This window comes from Solanum stenotomum, chromosome 1 (genome assembly GCF_019186545.1).
Source record: "Solanum stenotomum isolate F172 chromosome 1, ASM1918654v1, whole genome shotgun sequence".
NCBI lineage: Eukaryota > Viridiplantae > Streptophyta > Magnoliopsida > Solanales > Solanaceae > Solanum > Solanum stenotomum.
The window spans coordinates 34128337-34147430 of NC_064282.1; the positions used below are offsets into that span (position 1 = coordinate 34128337).

Here is a 19094-nt window from a genome sequence, read left to right on the forward strand (position 1 = left end):
AAATAGATTTTAAAATTACATATGAAGTTGGTTTAGATTGTAAGTGTTGATTGAAATTTCACTCTATGCCTTCAAGTACGATTAGTCGCCCAGCCCCATACACAACACATATATAATGGTGAATTTAATGACTTTCATTTGAAAATTACATTGCACAATAAGAAGAAAGTATTTTTTTTTATATATATATATATTTAAATTCAGAACATGAATTCATCCATGTAATGTAATATGAAGTGAAACATAAGGCATCATGTAAAATGACTAAATTATTTTAGATTATCGGCTATACGTGCCGAAAGATTAGAGAACTCTTGGACCGCCTCGCTGAGTGGCTTGAGCTCAGATGGTACTTCATTAAAACCATGGTTGCAAGAAACAGATTCATACACAGCAAGAGATGAATACAAACTTGTGTTTTTATAAGCACCAGTCTTATAGAAATCATTGGATTGTTTAAGATAATTAGTGGCATCATTGTAATTTCTCAAACAATTGGTCATTTGGGCTTTCACGTTGGGATCTTTGATGGGTTGTTTAAGAATTGATTTAACCAATTTATAGGTAGATGTGGTATTATCTTGTGCTATTTGAAGAATAGTAGAGAGAAGACCATGAATATCTCCTTTGGGGACAGAGAGGTCATTTCGAAGCATCTGAAAACAAAGTGGAGGAATGAAGCTTTCAGGACAAAAGTCATCAAGTATGTTTCCCTTCACATTTGGAAGAATTCCAAGTAATTCTACTACTACAAAGGAGAGGAAGAACAATGAAGAGTACAAAGTCTTTGCCATTTTTTTACCTTTTCATTTCTCTGCACCCTCTAACATGCTTTTATAGCTTTAAAAAGTATCAAAGATGAGATTAATGTAAATCATACATTTTGTTTTCTTTTGTAAATGTAAAAGAGGAATGTCACAAATGAGATTAATGCAATTCACTAAAGTAAAAGAAAAAGTCAAATATGAGATTAATGCAATTCATTAAAATAAAAGAGAAAAGTCAAATATGAGATCAATGCAATTCATTAAAATAAAAGAGAAAATACCAATATCAGATTAATGCAATTCATTAAAATATAAGTGAAAAGTCAAATATGACATTAATGCAATTCATCATCAAAATCAAAGAGAAAAGTCAAACAAAAGAGACTACTGCAATTCATTGAGATGTACCAAATTTAAGATTCATGCAAGTATATAAATGTAGCTTACATACATTTAAATACTTACATAATTAGTATATGATGTTGTAATTTCATAGTAATCATTTAAAAATCATTAAATATAAGTCTATAAGACCCTTGAGTCCAAGAACATATTCAATATTCACAATCAAGCTTATAAGCCCTTGAATTTGTATTGAAAACCTAAATTGGAGGATTCATACAGATTGTAAAGCTCATATTTAAAATCAAATAAATACGATTGTTGTGATATATTTTAGTCTTGATTATTATTCTCTCAAAATAAATTTTACTGTCTACAAATTCTTGAATTCTATAAGGCCTAGTGGGAGGATCTATACCTCTCATATCAACTATTCAAAAATTATAGAACATCAAAATGGCTTCCAAGAAGATCAACTCCTTATAAACTTCCTCTAACTCTTCTAAGGCTGTTGAGTCTATGTTCTCTGCTAAACCAAAGGAGTCATTAGTGTTACCTTTGGAAGTTTCAGAGCTTTTACAAGGAGTAAGACCAATATGCTGAGACAACAAACACTTCAAGTGTCAAACATATCAATATCCTATTTTGGGTCATCAACCAAAAAGAAGTAAGGGTCCTCTAGAAATTCTTCATAAGGTAGAAGAAGTGTTGCCCAAAAGATCAAGAAGACTCTAGCTCCACTTAAGCTCTCCAATTCCAAGAATCTTCTGCAAATAAGAACTATAATTCAGCCAATGAATCCTATGCACATGCATCCCATGATATGTACCCTTTGAAGATTAACTTGCAATATAATCTATGCTACTCCCCGATGTCCAAAACGATCAAGAAAGAAATTGTAACTGATGCTTCATCCATAGAGGAACAACTTGCAAACCTGGCGAAGATAGTTGAATGATTGGCAAAACATCTACAATACCAAGAGTCTTGGATTAATAATTTGATGGATAGGGTGAATGGATTATTATATGGAGAGTCCATCCATGCGCCTTGAAAAGGTATTGAAGTTTAAGATATTGAAAACATGTAAAGCAAACAACACTTGTCAAAGAGATGTTATTTTCTTCTTAATGGATGATCTCACTCGATCATTTAAAGGTGTTCATTGAGGGACATCAAATATATGTACAAAGTCTCCACCAAGTCTTCTCTTGTGTATACCAAGTCATACATTGCAATGATTGATATTTTCAAGTTGCTTGCAAAGTATCAACCTCCCAAATTTCAACAGTTTGAAGGCAAAGGATAACTGAAGAAGCATGTCGCACTCTTTGTGAAGACATGTAATAATGATGGGACCTACAAAGATTATCTTGTCAAGCAGTTCATTCTATCCCTAGAAGCCAATACCTTTGATTAGTACATAGATCTCGACCCCAATTATATCAATAGATAGTAGCAACTTGCGATTTGTATATTTTTTACCTCTTCTATAGGCTGTCAATAATTTAGTTTGAATACCCCCTCACCTTTCCAAGACTTCCTTAAATAATATACACACAGAAGTTTCACATCACCAGCCTTAAACCACTCTATGGGTGATTTGACTCTATTCCCATAGAGTTCCTCAAATCATGTCATATCAATGTTGGAGTTACAATTATTTAAATAGGAGAACTCAAATAAAGGAAATAATTGATTCTCATGTGATATACCGTGAGTTTACGATATTTTTTAATGAATTATACCAGATGAACAAAGTGAGGCAGGTGATGAGGAATGTGAATAATATGAAGAATAAAATGTGCTACCTGAACATGTTGCTGAAGAGTTTCGACAATTCGAGAATCACCACAAACCAAATTTGGAAGAAACTGAGACTGTGACTCTCGAAGATGAGGAGTGTGTCAAAGAAGTTTGAATTAGTGTCCATCTAACTGAAGCTCAAAGAAGGGACATAGTTCGTTTGCTTAGAGAATACACTAATGTATTTGCCTGGTCTTATAGAGATATGCCAGGGCTGAGTATGAATATGGTGTCCTACAAGTTGCCGATTATTCCAAAATTTAGTCCAGTAAAACAAAAGACTCGGAAGTTCAAGCCTGAGTTGAGTTTAAAGATGAAAGAGGATATTACCAAACAGATCAAGTCTCAAGTAGTGGAAGTGATGCAGTATCCGACTTGGTTAGCCAATGTTGTTCCGGTTGCCAAGAAAGATGGAAATATCATAATTTGCGTTGACTACTAAGTTCTCGACAAAGCAAGCCCGAAAGATAATTTTCCATTGCCAAACATCCACATTCTCATTGATAACTGTGCTAAGCAAGAGATGCAGTCATTTGTGGATTGTTATGCGGGTTATCACCAGATCCTGATGGATGAAGGAGATGCAGAAAAGATAGCATTAATTACGCCTTGGGGTGAATATCATTATCGGGTGATGCCTTTTGGTCTCTAGAATGTCGGTGCTACTTATATAAGGGCTATGACAACCATCTTTCATGATATGATTCATAAGGAGATTGAGGTGTATGTAGATGATGTCATAATCAAATCCCGCGAGAGTTCGAATCACTTGATTCACTTAAAGAAATTCTTTGATCGCCTGCGTTGATACAATTTGAAGTTAAATCTCACCAAATGTGCTTTTGGGGTGCCAGCTGGCAAGTTGTTAGGATTTATAGTCAGCAGGAGGGGCATTGAGCTTGACCTTTTCAAGATCAAAGCTATTCAAGAGTTGCCTCCTCCGAAGACCAAGAAGGAGGAGATTAGTTTTCTAGGAAGGTTGAACTACATCAGCTGGTTCATAGCTCAATCCATTGTGGTGTGTGAGCGCATCTTCAAGTTGTTGAAAAAAGATGTCCTCACCAAGTGGACCGGAGAATGTCAAACTACTTCTGATGCCATCAGAAATTATTTTTCCAATCCGCCAGTGTTTGTTCCTCCGCAAGAAGGGAGCCTATTATTGATATATTTGTCGGTCTCGAATAATGTATTTGGATGCATGCTTGGTCAACATGATGAAACTGGGAAGAAGTATTGAGGCATCTATTACCTGAGCAAATAATTTACTCCATATGAGGCTCGTTACACTCTTTTAGAGAGGACATGTTGTGCTTTTACCTGGATTGCTCAGAAGTTGAGACATTATTTGTCTTCTTATACCAAATACCTTATTTCCAGGATGGACCCATTAAAGTATATTTTCCAAAAAGCAATGCCGACCAGGAAGTTGTCCAAATGGCAGATGCTTTTAAGTGACTTTGATATTGTGTATGTGACTCAAAAGGCGATAAAAGCGTAGGCCTTGGCTCATCATCTTGCGGAGATTCCAGTTGATGAAGAGTATGAACTGCTCAAGACTTACTTTCCCAATGAAGAGGTAGCATTTGTGGGTGAAGATATTTTTGAAACGTACCCCGGTCGGAGAGTTTTCTTTGATGGAGCGGTAAATCGCCAAGGGAAAGGTATTGCAGTGGTCTTAGTGTCAGAATCTGGTCAAAACTATCCTATGGTGGCTAAACTCTGATTTGATTGCACAAACAACATGGCTGAATATGAAGCTTGTATCCTTGGTTTGAAGATGACCATTGACGTGAGCGTTCATGAGCTTCTGGTTATTGCAGATTCAGACTAGCTGATTCATCAGGTTCAATGAGAATGGGCCGTGAAGAACCCGAATATCACACCATATACGTAGTATATACAGAAGTTCTACAAGAGATTTCACAAGACTGAATTCAGATACACTCCCAAGACACAGAATGAGTTGGCCGATGCTCTTGCCATCATTTCCTCAATGATTAGACATCCAGATACAAGTTATATTTATTTCTTGGATATAGAGGTAAAAGAGCGGCTCGTCCATTGTTCACATGTTGAAGTGGAACCAGATGGTTTGCCTTGGTATTTTGACATCAAGAAGTATTTAGAGACCGGGACTTATCATGAGAATTCAACANAGTTATATTTATCCCTTGGATATAGAGGTAAAAGAGCGGCTCGTCCATTGTTCACATGTTGAAGCGGAACCAGATGGTTTGCCTTGGTATTTTGACATCAAGAAGTATTTAGAGACCGGGACTTATCATGAGAATTCAACATTTTACTAGAAGAAGACGATATGTCGTATGGCCCTCAATTTCTTTGCAAGTGGGGATTTCCTTTATAGGAGGACTCCAGATTTAGGTCTTCTCAGATGCGTTGATTCTAGTGAAGCTGCAAAGCTTCTAGAACAGATACATGTCGGAGTTTGTGGTACTCACATGAATGGGCTCACTTTGGCGAGGAAGATCCTTCGAGCCGACTATTTTTGGATGACTGTGGAACATGATTGTTGCAAGTTTGTTCAAAAATTTCATAAATGTCAGGTGCATGGTGATTTGATTCGAGTACCGCCTCACGAACTCAATGCTATGAGTTCACCTTAGTCGTTTGTATCTTGGGGCATGGATGTCATTGGTCCAATAGAGCTAGCCGCCTCTAATGGACACATTTTCATTTTGGTTGCCATTGACTATTTCACCAAGTGGGTAGAAGCAGCTTCGTACAGATCGGTAACCAAGAAAGTTGTAGCTGATTTTGTTCAGAACAATTTGATATGTAGGTTTCGAGTACCATAATCCATCATTACTGATAATGGAGTGAATCTCAACATCCATATGATGAAAGAGATATGTGAACAATTCAAGATTACTCACCGAAATTGGACTGCTTGTCGTCCCCAAATGAATGGAGTTGTAGAAGCCGCCAACAAGAACATAAAGAAGATTGTGAGGAAAATGATTGACAATCACCAAGGTTGGCACGACATGTTGGCATATGCAATGTTGGGATATAAAACGATTGTCAGAACGTCAATTGGAGCTACTCCATACTTGTTTGTATATGGAATAGAAGCAATTATACCTGCCGAAGTTGAAATACATTCATTGAGAATCATTCAAGAAGCTGAATTGAGTAATGATGACTGGGTTCATAAGTGGATTGACTAGTTAACATTGATTGATGAGAAGAGAGTGGTTAATGTTTGTCATGGTCAACTTTATCGACAGAGAATGATTCGTGCTTTCCACAAGAATGTAAGAGCCAGAATATTTGAAATTGGTCAGTTGGTTCGCAAACACATTTTCCCTCATCAAGATGAGTACAAAAGGAAATTTGCACCGAATTGGCAAGGACCCTACATGGTTAGCAAAGTATTATCCGGAGGTGCCTTGGTCCTGTCGGAGATGGATGGCACCGAATGGCCAAAACCGATCAACTCGAATGCTGCCAAGAAATACTACGTGTGAAGTTTTAGTTTATATTTCTATCATTCCCCTGTAATCGTTCTATTTGCTTGCAATCACTTTGTTTAAAATTTTATCCCTCTGTAATGAACTGCGTCTGACCTGAATTCTCAAGAATGAGATATTTAGGCGGCGTATGTTGATCTCGATCGCTCCTTTATCCCCTTTTAATATTTCTTTGTATTTAAACTACGTTCGACCTGAATTCTCAAGAATAAGATTCGTAGGTGGCCTATGTCGACCTTGGTCTGCTTCTTTGTAAATTTCTTATTTTTATTAATCCTCAAGAGGGAGAACTACGTTTGACCTAATTCCTACCTCAACAGGATACGTAGGCGCCACAACGGCTCGATCATATCCCCCATAAGATTTCTATTTTTCCTTACAATAGTAATCGGGACAAAATTTTTGAGAAGGATTCAAAAATTCTCAATAAGAAGATCTTTGTAGCAAACCAAGATTGAAGTATGAGATTTGCAACTGGGACATAATTTTTGAGAAGATCTAAAAAATTCCATGATTTACTCACCAACAGTTCGAGAAAACCCAAGACAGTTAACTGGGACATAAATTTTTAGGATGACCTAAAAAATTTCAATAAGGTTCATCGAGAGTTTAGAACGACTTTGGATACTTCCCAACAAGTAATCAGACAGAGCTCAAAGCAATAACCTCAAAAACATTCGCTAAGCTTGACGTGACATGACACTCTACCTTTTCCCAATATTACTTTTTAAAAATCTATTTTCCTTAAAAACTTTTCTTTCATGTTTCAACTATTTTTAAGTAAAAATATTTTGTCTTATCTATCAAGACTCGTGAGATCGGAGAAATCAACCGGAGATAGCAAGACAAAGAACAGACAACCAAAGAGATCGACAAAGATCGGTTCAGTTTTTAAACTAACAATTTTTCTGTGGATGCAGGTCTATAAGTTTTCCTCAAGATCAACATATTTCTCCATTCAATGAATATGGAGAAGTCAAAAGGGCGAGGAGCTCCCCAAAATTGACAATTTTTTCTATGGCTACAGGAAATATTCTATGTTTCTTATACCAAAGAATTTGGAATATGAGTAGCATTATTTCATTCAAACTCTTAGCAAAGCGAGGTTCATAATGAACATTGTAACTATGTTCGGAGATGGAGAAAAAGAAAACCATGAAGAGAGCAAAATTATTATTTTTCAGCAACTAAAGATACCTGGAAGACGTTTATCTGCATTATATTATCAGATATAGTAATATTTCTTAACCTGAAGGTTATTTATATTGTATGGTCGAATGAGATGATACCACTATCTAGAGAGTCATTTATGTTGTATTGTCGAATGAGATGATACCACTACCTGGAGAGTCATTTATTTGGTATTGTCGAATGAGATGATACCACTACTCGGAGAGTCATTTATATGGTATTGTCAAATGAGATGATACCACTACTCCTAGGGTAATTTTTATTGTATTGTCAATCAAGACGATACCACCACCCATAAGATCACCTATGTCATCAGAAAGAAGTCATGCATAGCAAGAGAAAGGAATCATGCATAGCAAGAGAAAGAATTCATGCATCTCAAGAGGAGGATTCATACATAGGAAGAGAAAGATCCATGCATTGCAAGAGAAAAGAGTCATGCATAGCAAAAGGAAGAAGGGCATGCATAGCAAGAGGAAGAAGTCATGCATAGCCAGAGAAAAGTCATGCATCGTGAGAGAAATGAGTCATGCATCGCAAGAGAAAAGAGTCACGCATCACAAGAGAAACAGTCATGCATCGTAAGAGAGAAGAGTCATGCATTGCAGGAGAAAGGAGTCATGCATCAAGAGAAATGAGTCATGTATCGCAAGAGAAAGATTAACCCATCACAAAAAAATCAACATCGGCTGCATCATTTCTTCTGCAAAAATGACATCAAGAAAACCACCAACAACAGCATCAAGAGAACTATCAACATATTACATCAGCATATTTTATTACTTTGATATCATAAAAAGAGTATACAGAAGATTATATTGCAAATATGAAACACAAGCTTTGTTTTCTTTACGTCAAACCCGATGGAGTTGACGTCAAATGTTCAAGGAGAACAACAAAGTGTCAACACGGTAAAAGACACTGTCTCCCATTCGAATCACATTTTTTATGCTAATGAGTTTTATCTCAGCTTTTGTCGAGAGCATCCGAAAGGATGAATTCTCAATAACAAACCACATGTGGGGACAACATCAAAAAGGATGTAGTACAACATGGAACTTTTCTCAGCAGCAAACTGGGACATAGTCCAAAAAGGAGTACCGAACTCTTATGACGCGAGCAGATGAGCGACTTCCACCACAATCAAACCATACCCCTCTCAGAAGGCATGTGGGTTTTTCTTTAGGATTCCTGGTTTCAGTTTCACATCCGGAAATTTTTGTTCTCCACTGGAACTAGCTTTCCAATCCTAGTGACAATGCGCCAAGAGCTTTGGAAATCATGTTCGTGTAAATTCTTAATTATGGGTGTGAAGCGCGCCACATTCATGGCTAGGAGGTTGCACACCTCTTTTTCATACTTGACTTACTTTGTCACTTCTCCTGAACCGAAGGATATCTTAGCATAAAATATTTCCTCTTCAACTGATTGGGTCGAACTACAAGCAGCCTGATTCCCTAGGTTGAGGGATATGTAGGTAGAATCAATGTTGAAAACTCAGCTATATTTCAATATTCGCTCTTAAATCTTATTATCGAGCATTCCGATCCTCGCATAATACGGTATCAGGATGGCTTTTGAGTTCTTTCAAAATCGTGCGTCAAATCAAACGTATCGAACTACAAGTTGCCTGAATTCTTATATAGCCTGACATATGTAGGAAACCCACTTCCGGGGTTCAGCCATAATTCCTAAAGTCCTTACCAAATCCCTTTTTCAAAAGATGAAGATGTGGTGGGTCAAAATTGGATTAGTCAATTTCATTTTCCTCAAATTTCTTGCATCAATTCAAATAAAATGAGGGACAGTTATTGACACCCAATTTTGACCCTCCTCGATAAGAATTAATTCACAAGCTTCTTAATTCCCAAACGATTTAGAATAATTAGTTTTATAAAATTCAAATACTTTTCAAAGTCCTTTTAAGTGATCTTATTCGATTTTCGTAATTTATAAATAGTAAATATATTTCATACAGTTTTATAGATATAATCGGTATGTTTCATAAATATTTGAAAATCATCTCAAAAAGATTTTATTTTAAATATTCTATTAAAATTAGTTTAGTTTAAATTATGATTAATTTTAAAATTCAATTGGTTTATAGTTGAATTAATTATTTTATTTTCTTAAGATGAGAAGCTCCTAAATTAACTATATTAATTCATCCTATTTAAATTCTAGCCGAATCTTCTATAAATCAATTGTTTGATTACATCTTAAATACGTTTGGCTAATTTACTGATTAATTCTCTATTTAAGATTTTAGCCAAATCCTGCATTATCTTCAATTCCTCTCAAACAGTTTTTGGGCCAAATCAATTCCCTACCGACCCAATGCCTTGATTTCTAACCCAGCCCACTCTTTTACTCTAGACCCAACCCATTTCTATTTCTTTTCTTTCCAATTCAGCTTCTCCTTCCCACTCCCACCTTCCTCTGACCCGACCCGACCCTTCCACTTTCTATTCTCAAAAGAAAACCTAGCGTGAACAGCAGCTTCCCAAAATGACAACAATAACTAGCGGACATCGTCTTCACGATTCCAAGTGGAGCTGTTTGAATTCGCAGCAATGAGTGATTCCAATTCACGGCGTGAAAACATGGAGATATACGGAAAAGCAGCAGGGAACGCAGAAAGCAATACTCTGCAAATTTTATTTTCTTCTTCCCGTCCCTCTATCGCAGCAACATACGGAAGCACCCCTATAGCGTGAGATCGCTCCACATCAGCGCTCCAGGATGATCGAGTCAATCACAGCAATCTGTCTCCTTTTCATCTTCGTGAATGAGTTGAATTCTCAGAAGAAGGTGTCTTCCCAAAAAATGGTGAAAGAATTTTTCGATTTTTGAAAATCGGAATGGGCTCTTGGATCTGTTTTTCATCCTTTTTCTCCCCTAGTCCAAACCCTATATATTCTCCACTTTTTCATTGTTAAGGTTAGAGGAGTTTTGAGAAAAAATTGGGATGAACACATACCTTAGATTTTTCCAGTCTTACTGCCATATACAATTGTTTATGATAGTAATGGAAAGCTGCGAAACTAGGGTTCAGATACCTGTTTAATCCTTGTTCGTGTTCTCTTTTTATTATGTTCATCGGGTCCGCCGGAGCTATTGGAACTCGCATTGCGGTGGTAGAAGTCTACTCAACTTCCTCGTCCCATTTCGCTACCACCAGAAAGGTAACATCTACTCGATTTTCTTGTCTTTCACATTTAGCAAATGGAATTTCGAGTACTCTGGTGGGTCTGTTTAGTTGATGTTTATTACTAAGCTCTTGACATAATAATATGTTGTATCTGTGTTCTTTAGCGATTTTAATTGTCTACTAGTGGTGGTGTTGTTTTTCGTTTTTGCTTTCTCATGCCTAACTTTGCTGCCTCTCTGTGTTTATACTAAAGTCATTCCACTATGTCTCATCTTGAGTTTATTTTCTTAAATGTTGTTGAACGATCATGTTATGTCTCCCATGGCCTCTTAGCATCTAAAATTTCTTTATTTTTTCTTGCTACTGTAATGTCTTGCTATTTGTTTTGTAATTTGAGTTAATGTTTATTATTCGACGTCGTATCCTTCATTCCTTCGCCTCAAGCTGAATGAATGAACTAAGATGCCAACATTTCGAATCAAGGTGAAGGAATGAAGTAATATGTCAACATTTCGATTCATGTGTTGTATTTGTCACTATTTTGGGTTCTTATTTGGCATCTGTTATGGCTCGTTTCTGTTCTTTCCATTCAATTATTTGTTGAGCTCCCCTCGATATATAGGATGTTCTTTTACTTTTCCAGACTCCTAACCCCTCTTCTAATTCTCGCTTTCCTTTCAAATTTCTTCCTTGCTTGCTTCCCTTTTTTGTTTGTTATATTTTTAGTATATTTATTTTGTCCTTCAGCTCATAATAAGATGTGGTGTACTAAGCCCCTTTCCGATAATTGTCATTACTATGTTGATGTGGTTTTCGAGTCTGTGGTATGATAGGTGTGATAGTTTATGTCTTTAATTTGGTCGTGAGTTTGAAAAGTATTTGGGAATCAAGATGTTATGGTGTTCAATTGGTTTAAAGGAATCCTTCAAAGTAGCAGGTCCTTGGTGTGAGGAATTGGGTTTGTCCTTTGATTGTAGGGAATCAGTAGTCTTGTTCCCTTATTTCTTATTTGGTTGCTGTTTTGATCTTAGTTGTCTGCATCTTCATTTTCGTTCCGTTATTTCACATTTTTTATCATACTTGGAATAAGTTGATTTCATAGGGTCGGGTTGATATGTTTTCCTTTCTCTAGAATGATTTGGACCACTTCAAGTTTTTCCAGTGACCAATTTTACGATTCTCTTTGTTAATTTGAGAATTGTATTAATGGAGTGTTACTTCTCTGTTTTGGGTTAAAATTAAATGATGGTAGGTCTTTTCATGGTTACTGCTTCATTTGCCTCACAGATTCAATTGTTTATTCTAATCCAAGTGTTGAGTGTGCATTTATTCACTTTGACAAATCAATATTGATATGGATCAGTCACTAATCTTCCCTTACTTTTTTCTATGCATGAACTCCGTCCTGAGTCCTCATGAGCTTGTTTCCTCTCTTTGCATTTCGATTACTAGGCCACGGAAGCCCAATTTCTTTTTTATCGAGTTGGCCAACCTATTAAAAATTGACAAACATGTCCTGGATTGAAAGAAGCAACATATAGAGAAATTGAAAAGATTGTGTCAAAGGTCCACTCTTAATTTCAAAATCGTATTTTGTTATTTTAGGCCTAAGCCCACTTATTTGTTATTACTTGTTAGTTTTTAGGACAGGTGGAAGAATTGGGCCTAAGGCCCAAAAGAAAGATATCTATTTTATGTTAGACTAGGACAGGTAGCAGTGATTTAAATGGGCTAAATGTCCAAAACGAAATTAGGCCCAAGTGCTGGTCCAGGCGGACAGAAAACCAGACTTAGGCTCAAATTTCCTTCTTTACTTTGTTATTTTATATTTGTTTACCTGTCATTACTTGTTGTTAATCTTAAGGTCATTACAATTTAATTTTCCCAATAGATAGTCATTCTTAACAAATTTTCTAAAAATCAACTAAATAAGCATTCACTTCCTCTGATATAAAAATATAATCTTGTAAGATATTGTACTTAGGTGATATCTCACTTAGACAGTAGTCCCATATTTCACCCCCTTTTCCACTTTAAAAATGGTTCTAACTATAAAAATTGCTCAAATCAAATTAAGTTAATTTTTAGCCAAATGATTAATTGTCGGATAACCACATTAGCGGGTTTCTAGATGCTTCCTTACTAGAACACTAATAAGAACCCCGAACCCCTTTTAAGTTTTCATTAGATTTCTGTTTTAGTCTGTTGAAAACAACAGTTTTCTTAATTCTACTTTAAAATTAAGTGGCAACTCTTAAAACAAGTCTAAAATTATTTTTAATATAAAACATCTGCAAAATAGTGCTAGTTACATGAAACACCGCATTGCCCACTACCAGAGTCGTACTTGTGCAATTCATTGCCACTATAGCACAATCCCATATAAACATACATCATATAAAGAGAACACTTTCTTAGGTAACCTTAAGTCATACTTGTGCAATGCATGAATAAATCCCCATAATCCTACCCATGCAAAGTACCACTTCTAGGTCTTCATACTCATACTTCTTGATTTGGAGACTAGTCCCCCTTTTCAAGCATGTCTAAGTTTATTATGTTTGAACACTAGAGATGCTTTCTCAAGCATGTTTTAGTTCATTAATAAGTTGGAACACATTGAGATACTTCTTTAAATATGTCTTAGTAACATAATAATCTTGAACTAATTGGGAATATAGCCTTAACCGACATGGGACCACATGAGCTTTCACATGATCCCCTCCGATGTTACCCACACCAAAAAGGGTTTGTCTACTTGCCTAGGGTAGAACTAGTTTGTTAGCTTAGTTGGACCGACTAGCTAACTTTCCTATGAGGCACGTAGTTATGGAATACAGAGATTGTACTAGGAAATGCGGACTCAACTTGTGAGGGACTGCATCTCATGAGATATACTTTGGGAGACTCGGACTCCTCTTGTGAGAGTTCCCATCTTAGAAGCCTGACTTAACTAGGTAAAAGCTTCCATCTCAATTCAATATCCACTTGGTGCTAGGCTTACATCCCACAAGATAGCTTATTAAGTTCTTACTTAATTCATGACCCATGGATGGATGTCCTTAACAACCAATCCATTTTTCTAGTAATTCTATCACTTTATACATTTGATCATTCTTAATTCATCATATTAGCTTTAATCTCAAAGCCCTAACCATCAATACTCATGCCTACTAGCCATACTCGTAAAGCTTTACCTCGTACCATCATCTTTCATGTTTAGGTTTCAAGGCATTCTAATCACTTTCTTCATTATTAGGTGATTCTAGTCATAATTCATCATAAATATTCAACTTCAAGCTTTAATCCTTCATATATACTATAATCTAATTCAATTCATGTCTACAGTTTTTTATTCATGAACAATTACTACACAAATTATCAATTCTAGAAGATCAATCTATAAATCCTCAATTTCACCTTTAATGGCATAAATCCACATAATATCAATTTAATCAATTAAACAAGGGTTAACGATGAAAAACATATAAATTCATCAAAATATCATGATTCAATAATAAAACAATCATAAACAAGTAATATGTACTCAATTGGATTCATACTCAACACTACCCACAACATAGGAAGAAACCTAGCTAGAATTGGGGTTTAACTTCATAATTGGGGGAAATCTAGGGGGCTCCATGGATGGAAGAATCCAAGGATGAATAGGCTATAATACCTTTATTATAAAGCCCTAACTATGCTTGCAACAATGGAGGAATTTGCCCTAATTTGCATTTCTTCTTCTTCTTCTTCTTTCTAGAGAGGATTTCTCGGAGGGAATTTGGGTTCTTTGGTGAATTGAAAATAATAATTTTAGAACCATGTATTTAGGAGTCTAATAGCTTTATATAGGTGTCCTAATTACGAATAAAATGACTCTACTTAATAAATAATTAATTCTAGAACCTTCCCTAAACCCTTTACTTTAACCGCCTTAAGACCAACCTGCTCCAACCCATGAGATCCCGACCTACGGGTCGTGTTGGTATTTCGTGAGTGGTGGTCTACAGGTGCACATTTGGGGTCTTTACCCACGACCCCTACCCACGGGACGTGGGTCCACCTACTAGGCGTAGTCCCATCGGTTGGTGTCCCATTTTTGGGCAGTTTCTAGGGGCTGTTTTGGGTCCTCCTCAAGGACCCTTGGTTGGTCCTTGGGGGGTCGTACCTCAACGCACTAACCTTAAAACCTTCATTATAAGTACGGGAAGTCATATTTATGATTCTAACCCTCATGTCAAGCTCTAGAACCCTCTAGTTTACTGTACTAGTTTCTGTGTGTTACAATATCTCCCCCTTAGGATAATTCGTCCTCAAATGACCATCCTAAACACTTCTTAGAGGAAAGGACTCTAGACTAGTAGCCCATCATGGATGCAATTCATCTAAATGCACATAACAAAAGAGGAAACATCAACTCCAAACTCAAGCATACTCAATGCAACACAAGGGAGTAGGAACTACATCTATCAATCCAAAATGCATTCTATATCTACTCATTTTCAAGGAGGAACAACCACCTCCTAACTAAAACATGTTCAACATACACTCATGGAGCCTATATACGATTTACTCTAAAAAATCATTTCTTCAAGGAGGAATCATTCAACTCCAACTAAGTCATGCTCATATATTCATCTCATGAAGTCAAATAGGCAACTCCACTCAATGCACTACAACATGAGGTAAAACAATGCATTTAAGTCATTTTTATCAAGACCTAAATTTTTCATGAACATGCATATGCGAAAATCATGGCCACACATAAACACACAATTGCCTTGCCTTCTAGGCACACCGTCTCCCCTTTGAGACTAAGCCTATACATACTCTTCTAAACATCATTCATACTAAACACAACTTCATCGTCTAACATATCAAGTCACAAAAGGCCAAACAATACCAGAATCTAGTAAAACATGAAACACATACCAGTACTTACATTAGGAGGTCACTCTTAATCATTTTTCACTTGGAGGACATATGTCACGACCCGAGAGTACCCCCTAGTCGTAACATGGCGTATTCGACCCCGAAGGGGTCTTATACGAGCCACATAGTCATTCATTACATTCAATAATGAAAATAGTGCGGAATAAAAAAAATTTTATTTACATCCACACATTTAAACTTCATTAAAACAACTTTAAAAACACACAGCGGAAGTCTAAGTCTCACATGGCCATCTTAGACACAGTCACAAAACATAAGTAGGGACATGGCCCTTTACAATCAAAAGAAGTCTATTAAGTCTATTACATGAACAAAAGAACTTAAAAGTCTTATCCTCGAATCCATAAGGACATACCAAGTCTTGGAGGAAAGCAATCCAACACTTCAAACTAGCTATGAGGGATCACTTGCCGGAACCTACACTTATAGTAAAAATATGAAGAATATGGGTTAGTACACAAAATGTACTAAGTATGATGACCATGCAAAACATGCTCTAAAAGGGACATTTTGGTTAGAAACCATGCATTATGCCACTTTTTGAAGTACCATGAATAGTTGCATAAAAGACATACAATACAAGCATAAATATCAAGTAAGTCATAATATTACCTTTAAACAATTTCAACATGAAAACCTTTACCTTGGACCTTCACCTCAAGAAACCCTTATGCTATACCTGGTGCAATGTATGGATGGCGTCCCATACCACCATCCATACTAAGGCACCACATTAAGGTCACTTAAGGTAACTTATCATTCCTTTCTTTCACCTTTGCACCATATTCATACATAAGAGGTATATCATTAATTAAGACATGACAAGGGAAAATAACTCGTAATATAACCCAAGTATAGCATGCATCTCATATTAAGCATTTGAGAGCCAACATTCTTTAATAACCTCATTTAGGCCACAATTGTATCACATACATTAGGATTTAGAGAAACTCACTATGACCCTCTCCAAGCCTACTCGTGCAATGTATAGGTAGCATCCCATACTACTACCTACACTTTGTAGAACCTATCAAGAAACCATAATGAAATCTCGCATGATGGGAAGTAAGCGTTTAACCGACATAGACCATGAGAGCTTGTCATGGAATCCGGTGTCATAAGTCCCCACACCGTAAAGAGGTGGTCTACTTGCCTAAGGAAGACCGGTATATAGCTTAATGGTCCACTAGCTACCTATGCGGGCACATAGTTTATGGGATAAGGTAGACGATCATTGAAACTCATGCCTAACTATTGGGGGAGTTTCCATCTAACCAAATCCACTCGGTGCTTAGCCAACATTCCCATAGAATAGTTCGTTACATTAACATTATCACATATGAGAGGTGCCATTGGCCTACCAACTCCAAATTACATTTATTAACACGTGAAAGGGTGCTTTAAGCCTACCGTTTCAAGGTTCGTTTAGGAAAGCTCATTAACTCATCTTGAAAGGGTGCCATGGGCCTACCGGTTCAAGTCTCATCATTAACCTTCATGGAAAGGTGCCATAGACCTACCGATTCCAAGGTTCATTATAAGCTCGTGTGGAAGGGTGCCACTAGCCTACCGATCCGAGGATTCAAAAATCAACAATATAATCATTTATACAAGAAAATGATGCATAAGCCCTACCAATTCAAGGTATACTTTATATTGAAGAATCCTTCATATTCTATCATCAACATTCATGAGTGTCAAATTGAGAAATAATCTTTCAATAGCAACACCTTTACGTTCATAACATGATCACATTATCTTCATTGAATTCTCATTCATAAAATGTCATGATAACACTCCAATTTCTCATACTATGCCTTTAAGGCCCTAAGCCTCACATACCCATACACCAACAATACACCATAAAATAAGCATGGGTAATGACATACTTCAACAATCTAAAGACCTTTAAACAAGTTTGATTCATACACATTCATTATCTAGCAACCCACTTCATAAATGTATAAACTAGGAATAAAGAGAAATCATGGGTTCATGGAGTATTTTCATCTTAAATCGTCAATACAACAACAATATAACGATCAAGTGCCATTAGAAACCTTTTAAAACCATTTGGTGGAAGAACCCATGAGATTGAGTGAAAACCTAGATTTTTCATACTTTGAAATAACTTTGGATTTGGCTCCTTGAATGGAAATTTAGACAAGGATCAAGACCACCATACCTTTGCTATGATCTCCCACGAAATTTGATGAAGAAAGCCTTGAATCCAAAGCCCTAGCTCCCACTTCTTCTTCTTCTTAATGGAGGATTGTAGAGAGGGAAATGTTTTAGGGATGGGAATTGAATTAATGGTATCTAGGAAATAATATATGTCCTTTGGAAGAATGGTCCAACACTTAAAAAAAAAATGAGGCGGGTGAACAGTAACCACGCCTACTGGAAATTGCCTTTTCCTGCCGAACAGATTTTACGAAAATGGGCATAACTTCTTCGTCCGAACTCCGAATGAGATGAAACGAAGTGCGTTAGGTAGCTAACTCAAAGGGCTTTCCATGGATATATTATTGGCCACCCAAATAATTTGTGTGCTAGGAGATATGACCCTCCAAAGTAGACCCTCGAAAAAGGCTTCACTTGGAAATTTCGGATTTTGATACGGTTGCTCTAAAATTTGGGTTAGACCCATTTCCCACTCAATTTGACCCCCTAAACAAGAATATGAAGTCGGATTTTCAAAAAACAAAACGGATCTTTTTATATACAGCTAAACAAGTTTTCGGTAACTTCCAAAGCACATTTTTAAGAACTTTTTGGGTCAAATTCAAATATAATCATTTCATTAAGTTCTCGACTCCAAACTCACATGTGAGGCTCTAGTTTCACTCTATCATTTTCCGGGTCGTTACATTATCCCCCACTTAGGAACATTCGTCCTTGAATGATACTTTAAACACATAAGGGGTAACAACTCAAGTATACAGCCCATCAACATGCATACAACATCAATACAAGTACATAAATATCGGAGGAAACATCAACTCCACATCAATATGGCTCAAACAACTTCATGCAATTCAAGAAATTATGAATACATCTACCAATTCCTTATGCATCAAACTTTACCATTTCTTATTTCATTGGATGAACTTCCTTCTCCAATTTACATCACACTCATCCCAAAATTATTAGGCACATTATGCAATTTTCTCATAAAAGTACAATTATGCAACATTTAAGCATGTTTAACATTTATCCTCATTAAGCATATAGACAAGTCAACTAAATGCACATCAATATGAGGAACACATTTATGAAAACTCATTTTATCATAAGACTCCAAAACATAAAACAAGCTACTAGGAACTCTTGGTCTCAAGCTTGAATAAGAATAGAAGGAATGAGATAAGGATATCAACACTCTCA

The 19094-nt window shown here is 36.4% G+C and overlaps 1 protein-coding gene across 1 annotated transcript; it reads right to left on the reverse strand.

Moving 5' to 3' along the window:
* Positions 1–269: 269 nt before the first annotated feature.
* On the reverse strand, positions 270–794 carry LOC125876830 (pectinesterase inhibitor-like). The gene has a single exon (XM_049558123.1). It carries the CDS (start codon positions 792–794, stop codon positions 270–272), a length of 525 nt encoding a protein of 174 aa, XP_049414080.1.
* Between the last annotated feature and the right edge of the window lie 18300 nt (positions 795–19094).

Bases quoted from the DNA above. Each gene is read 5' to 3' on its own strand.
- LOC125876830 (XM_049558123.1), bottom strand. From the start codon at position 794: ATGGCAAAGACTTTGTACTCTTCATTGTTCTTCCTCTCCTTTGTAGTA.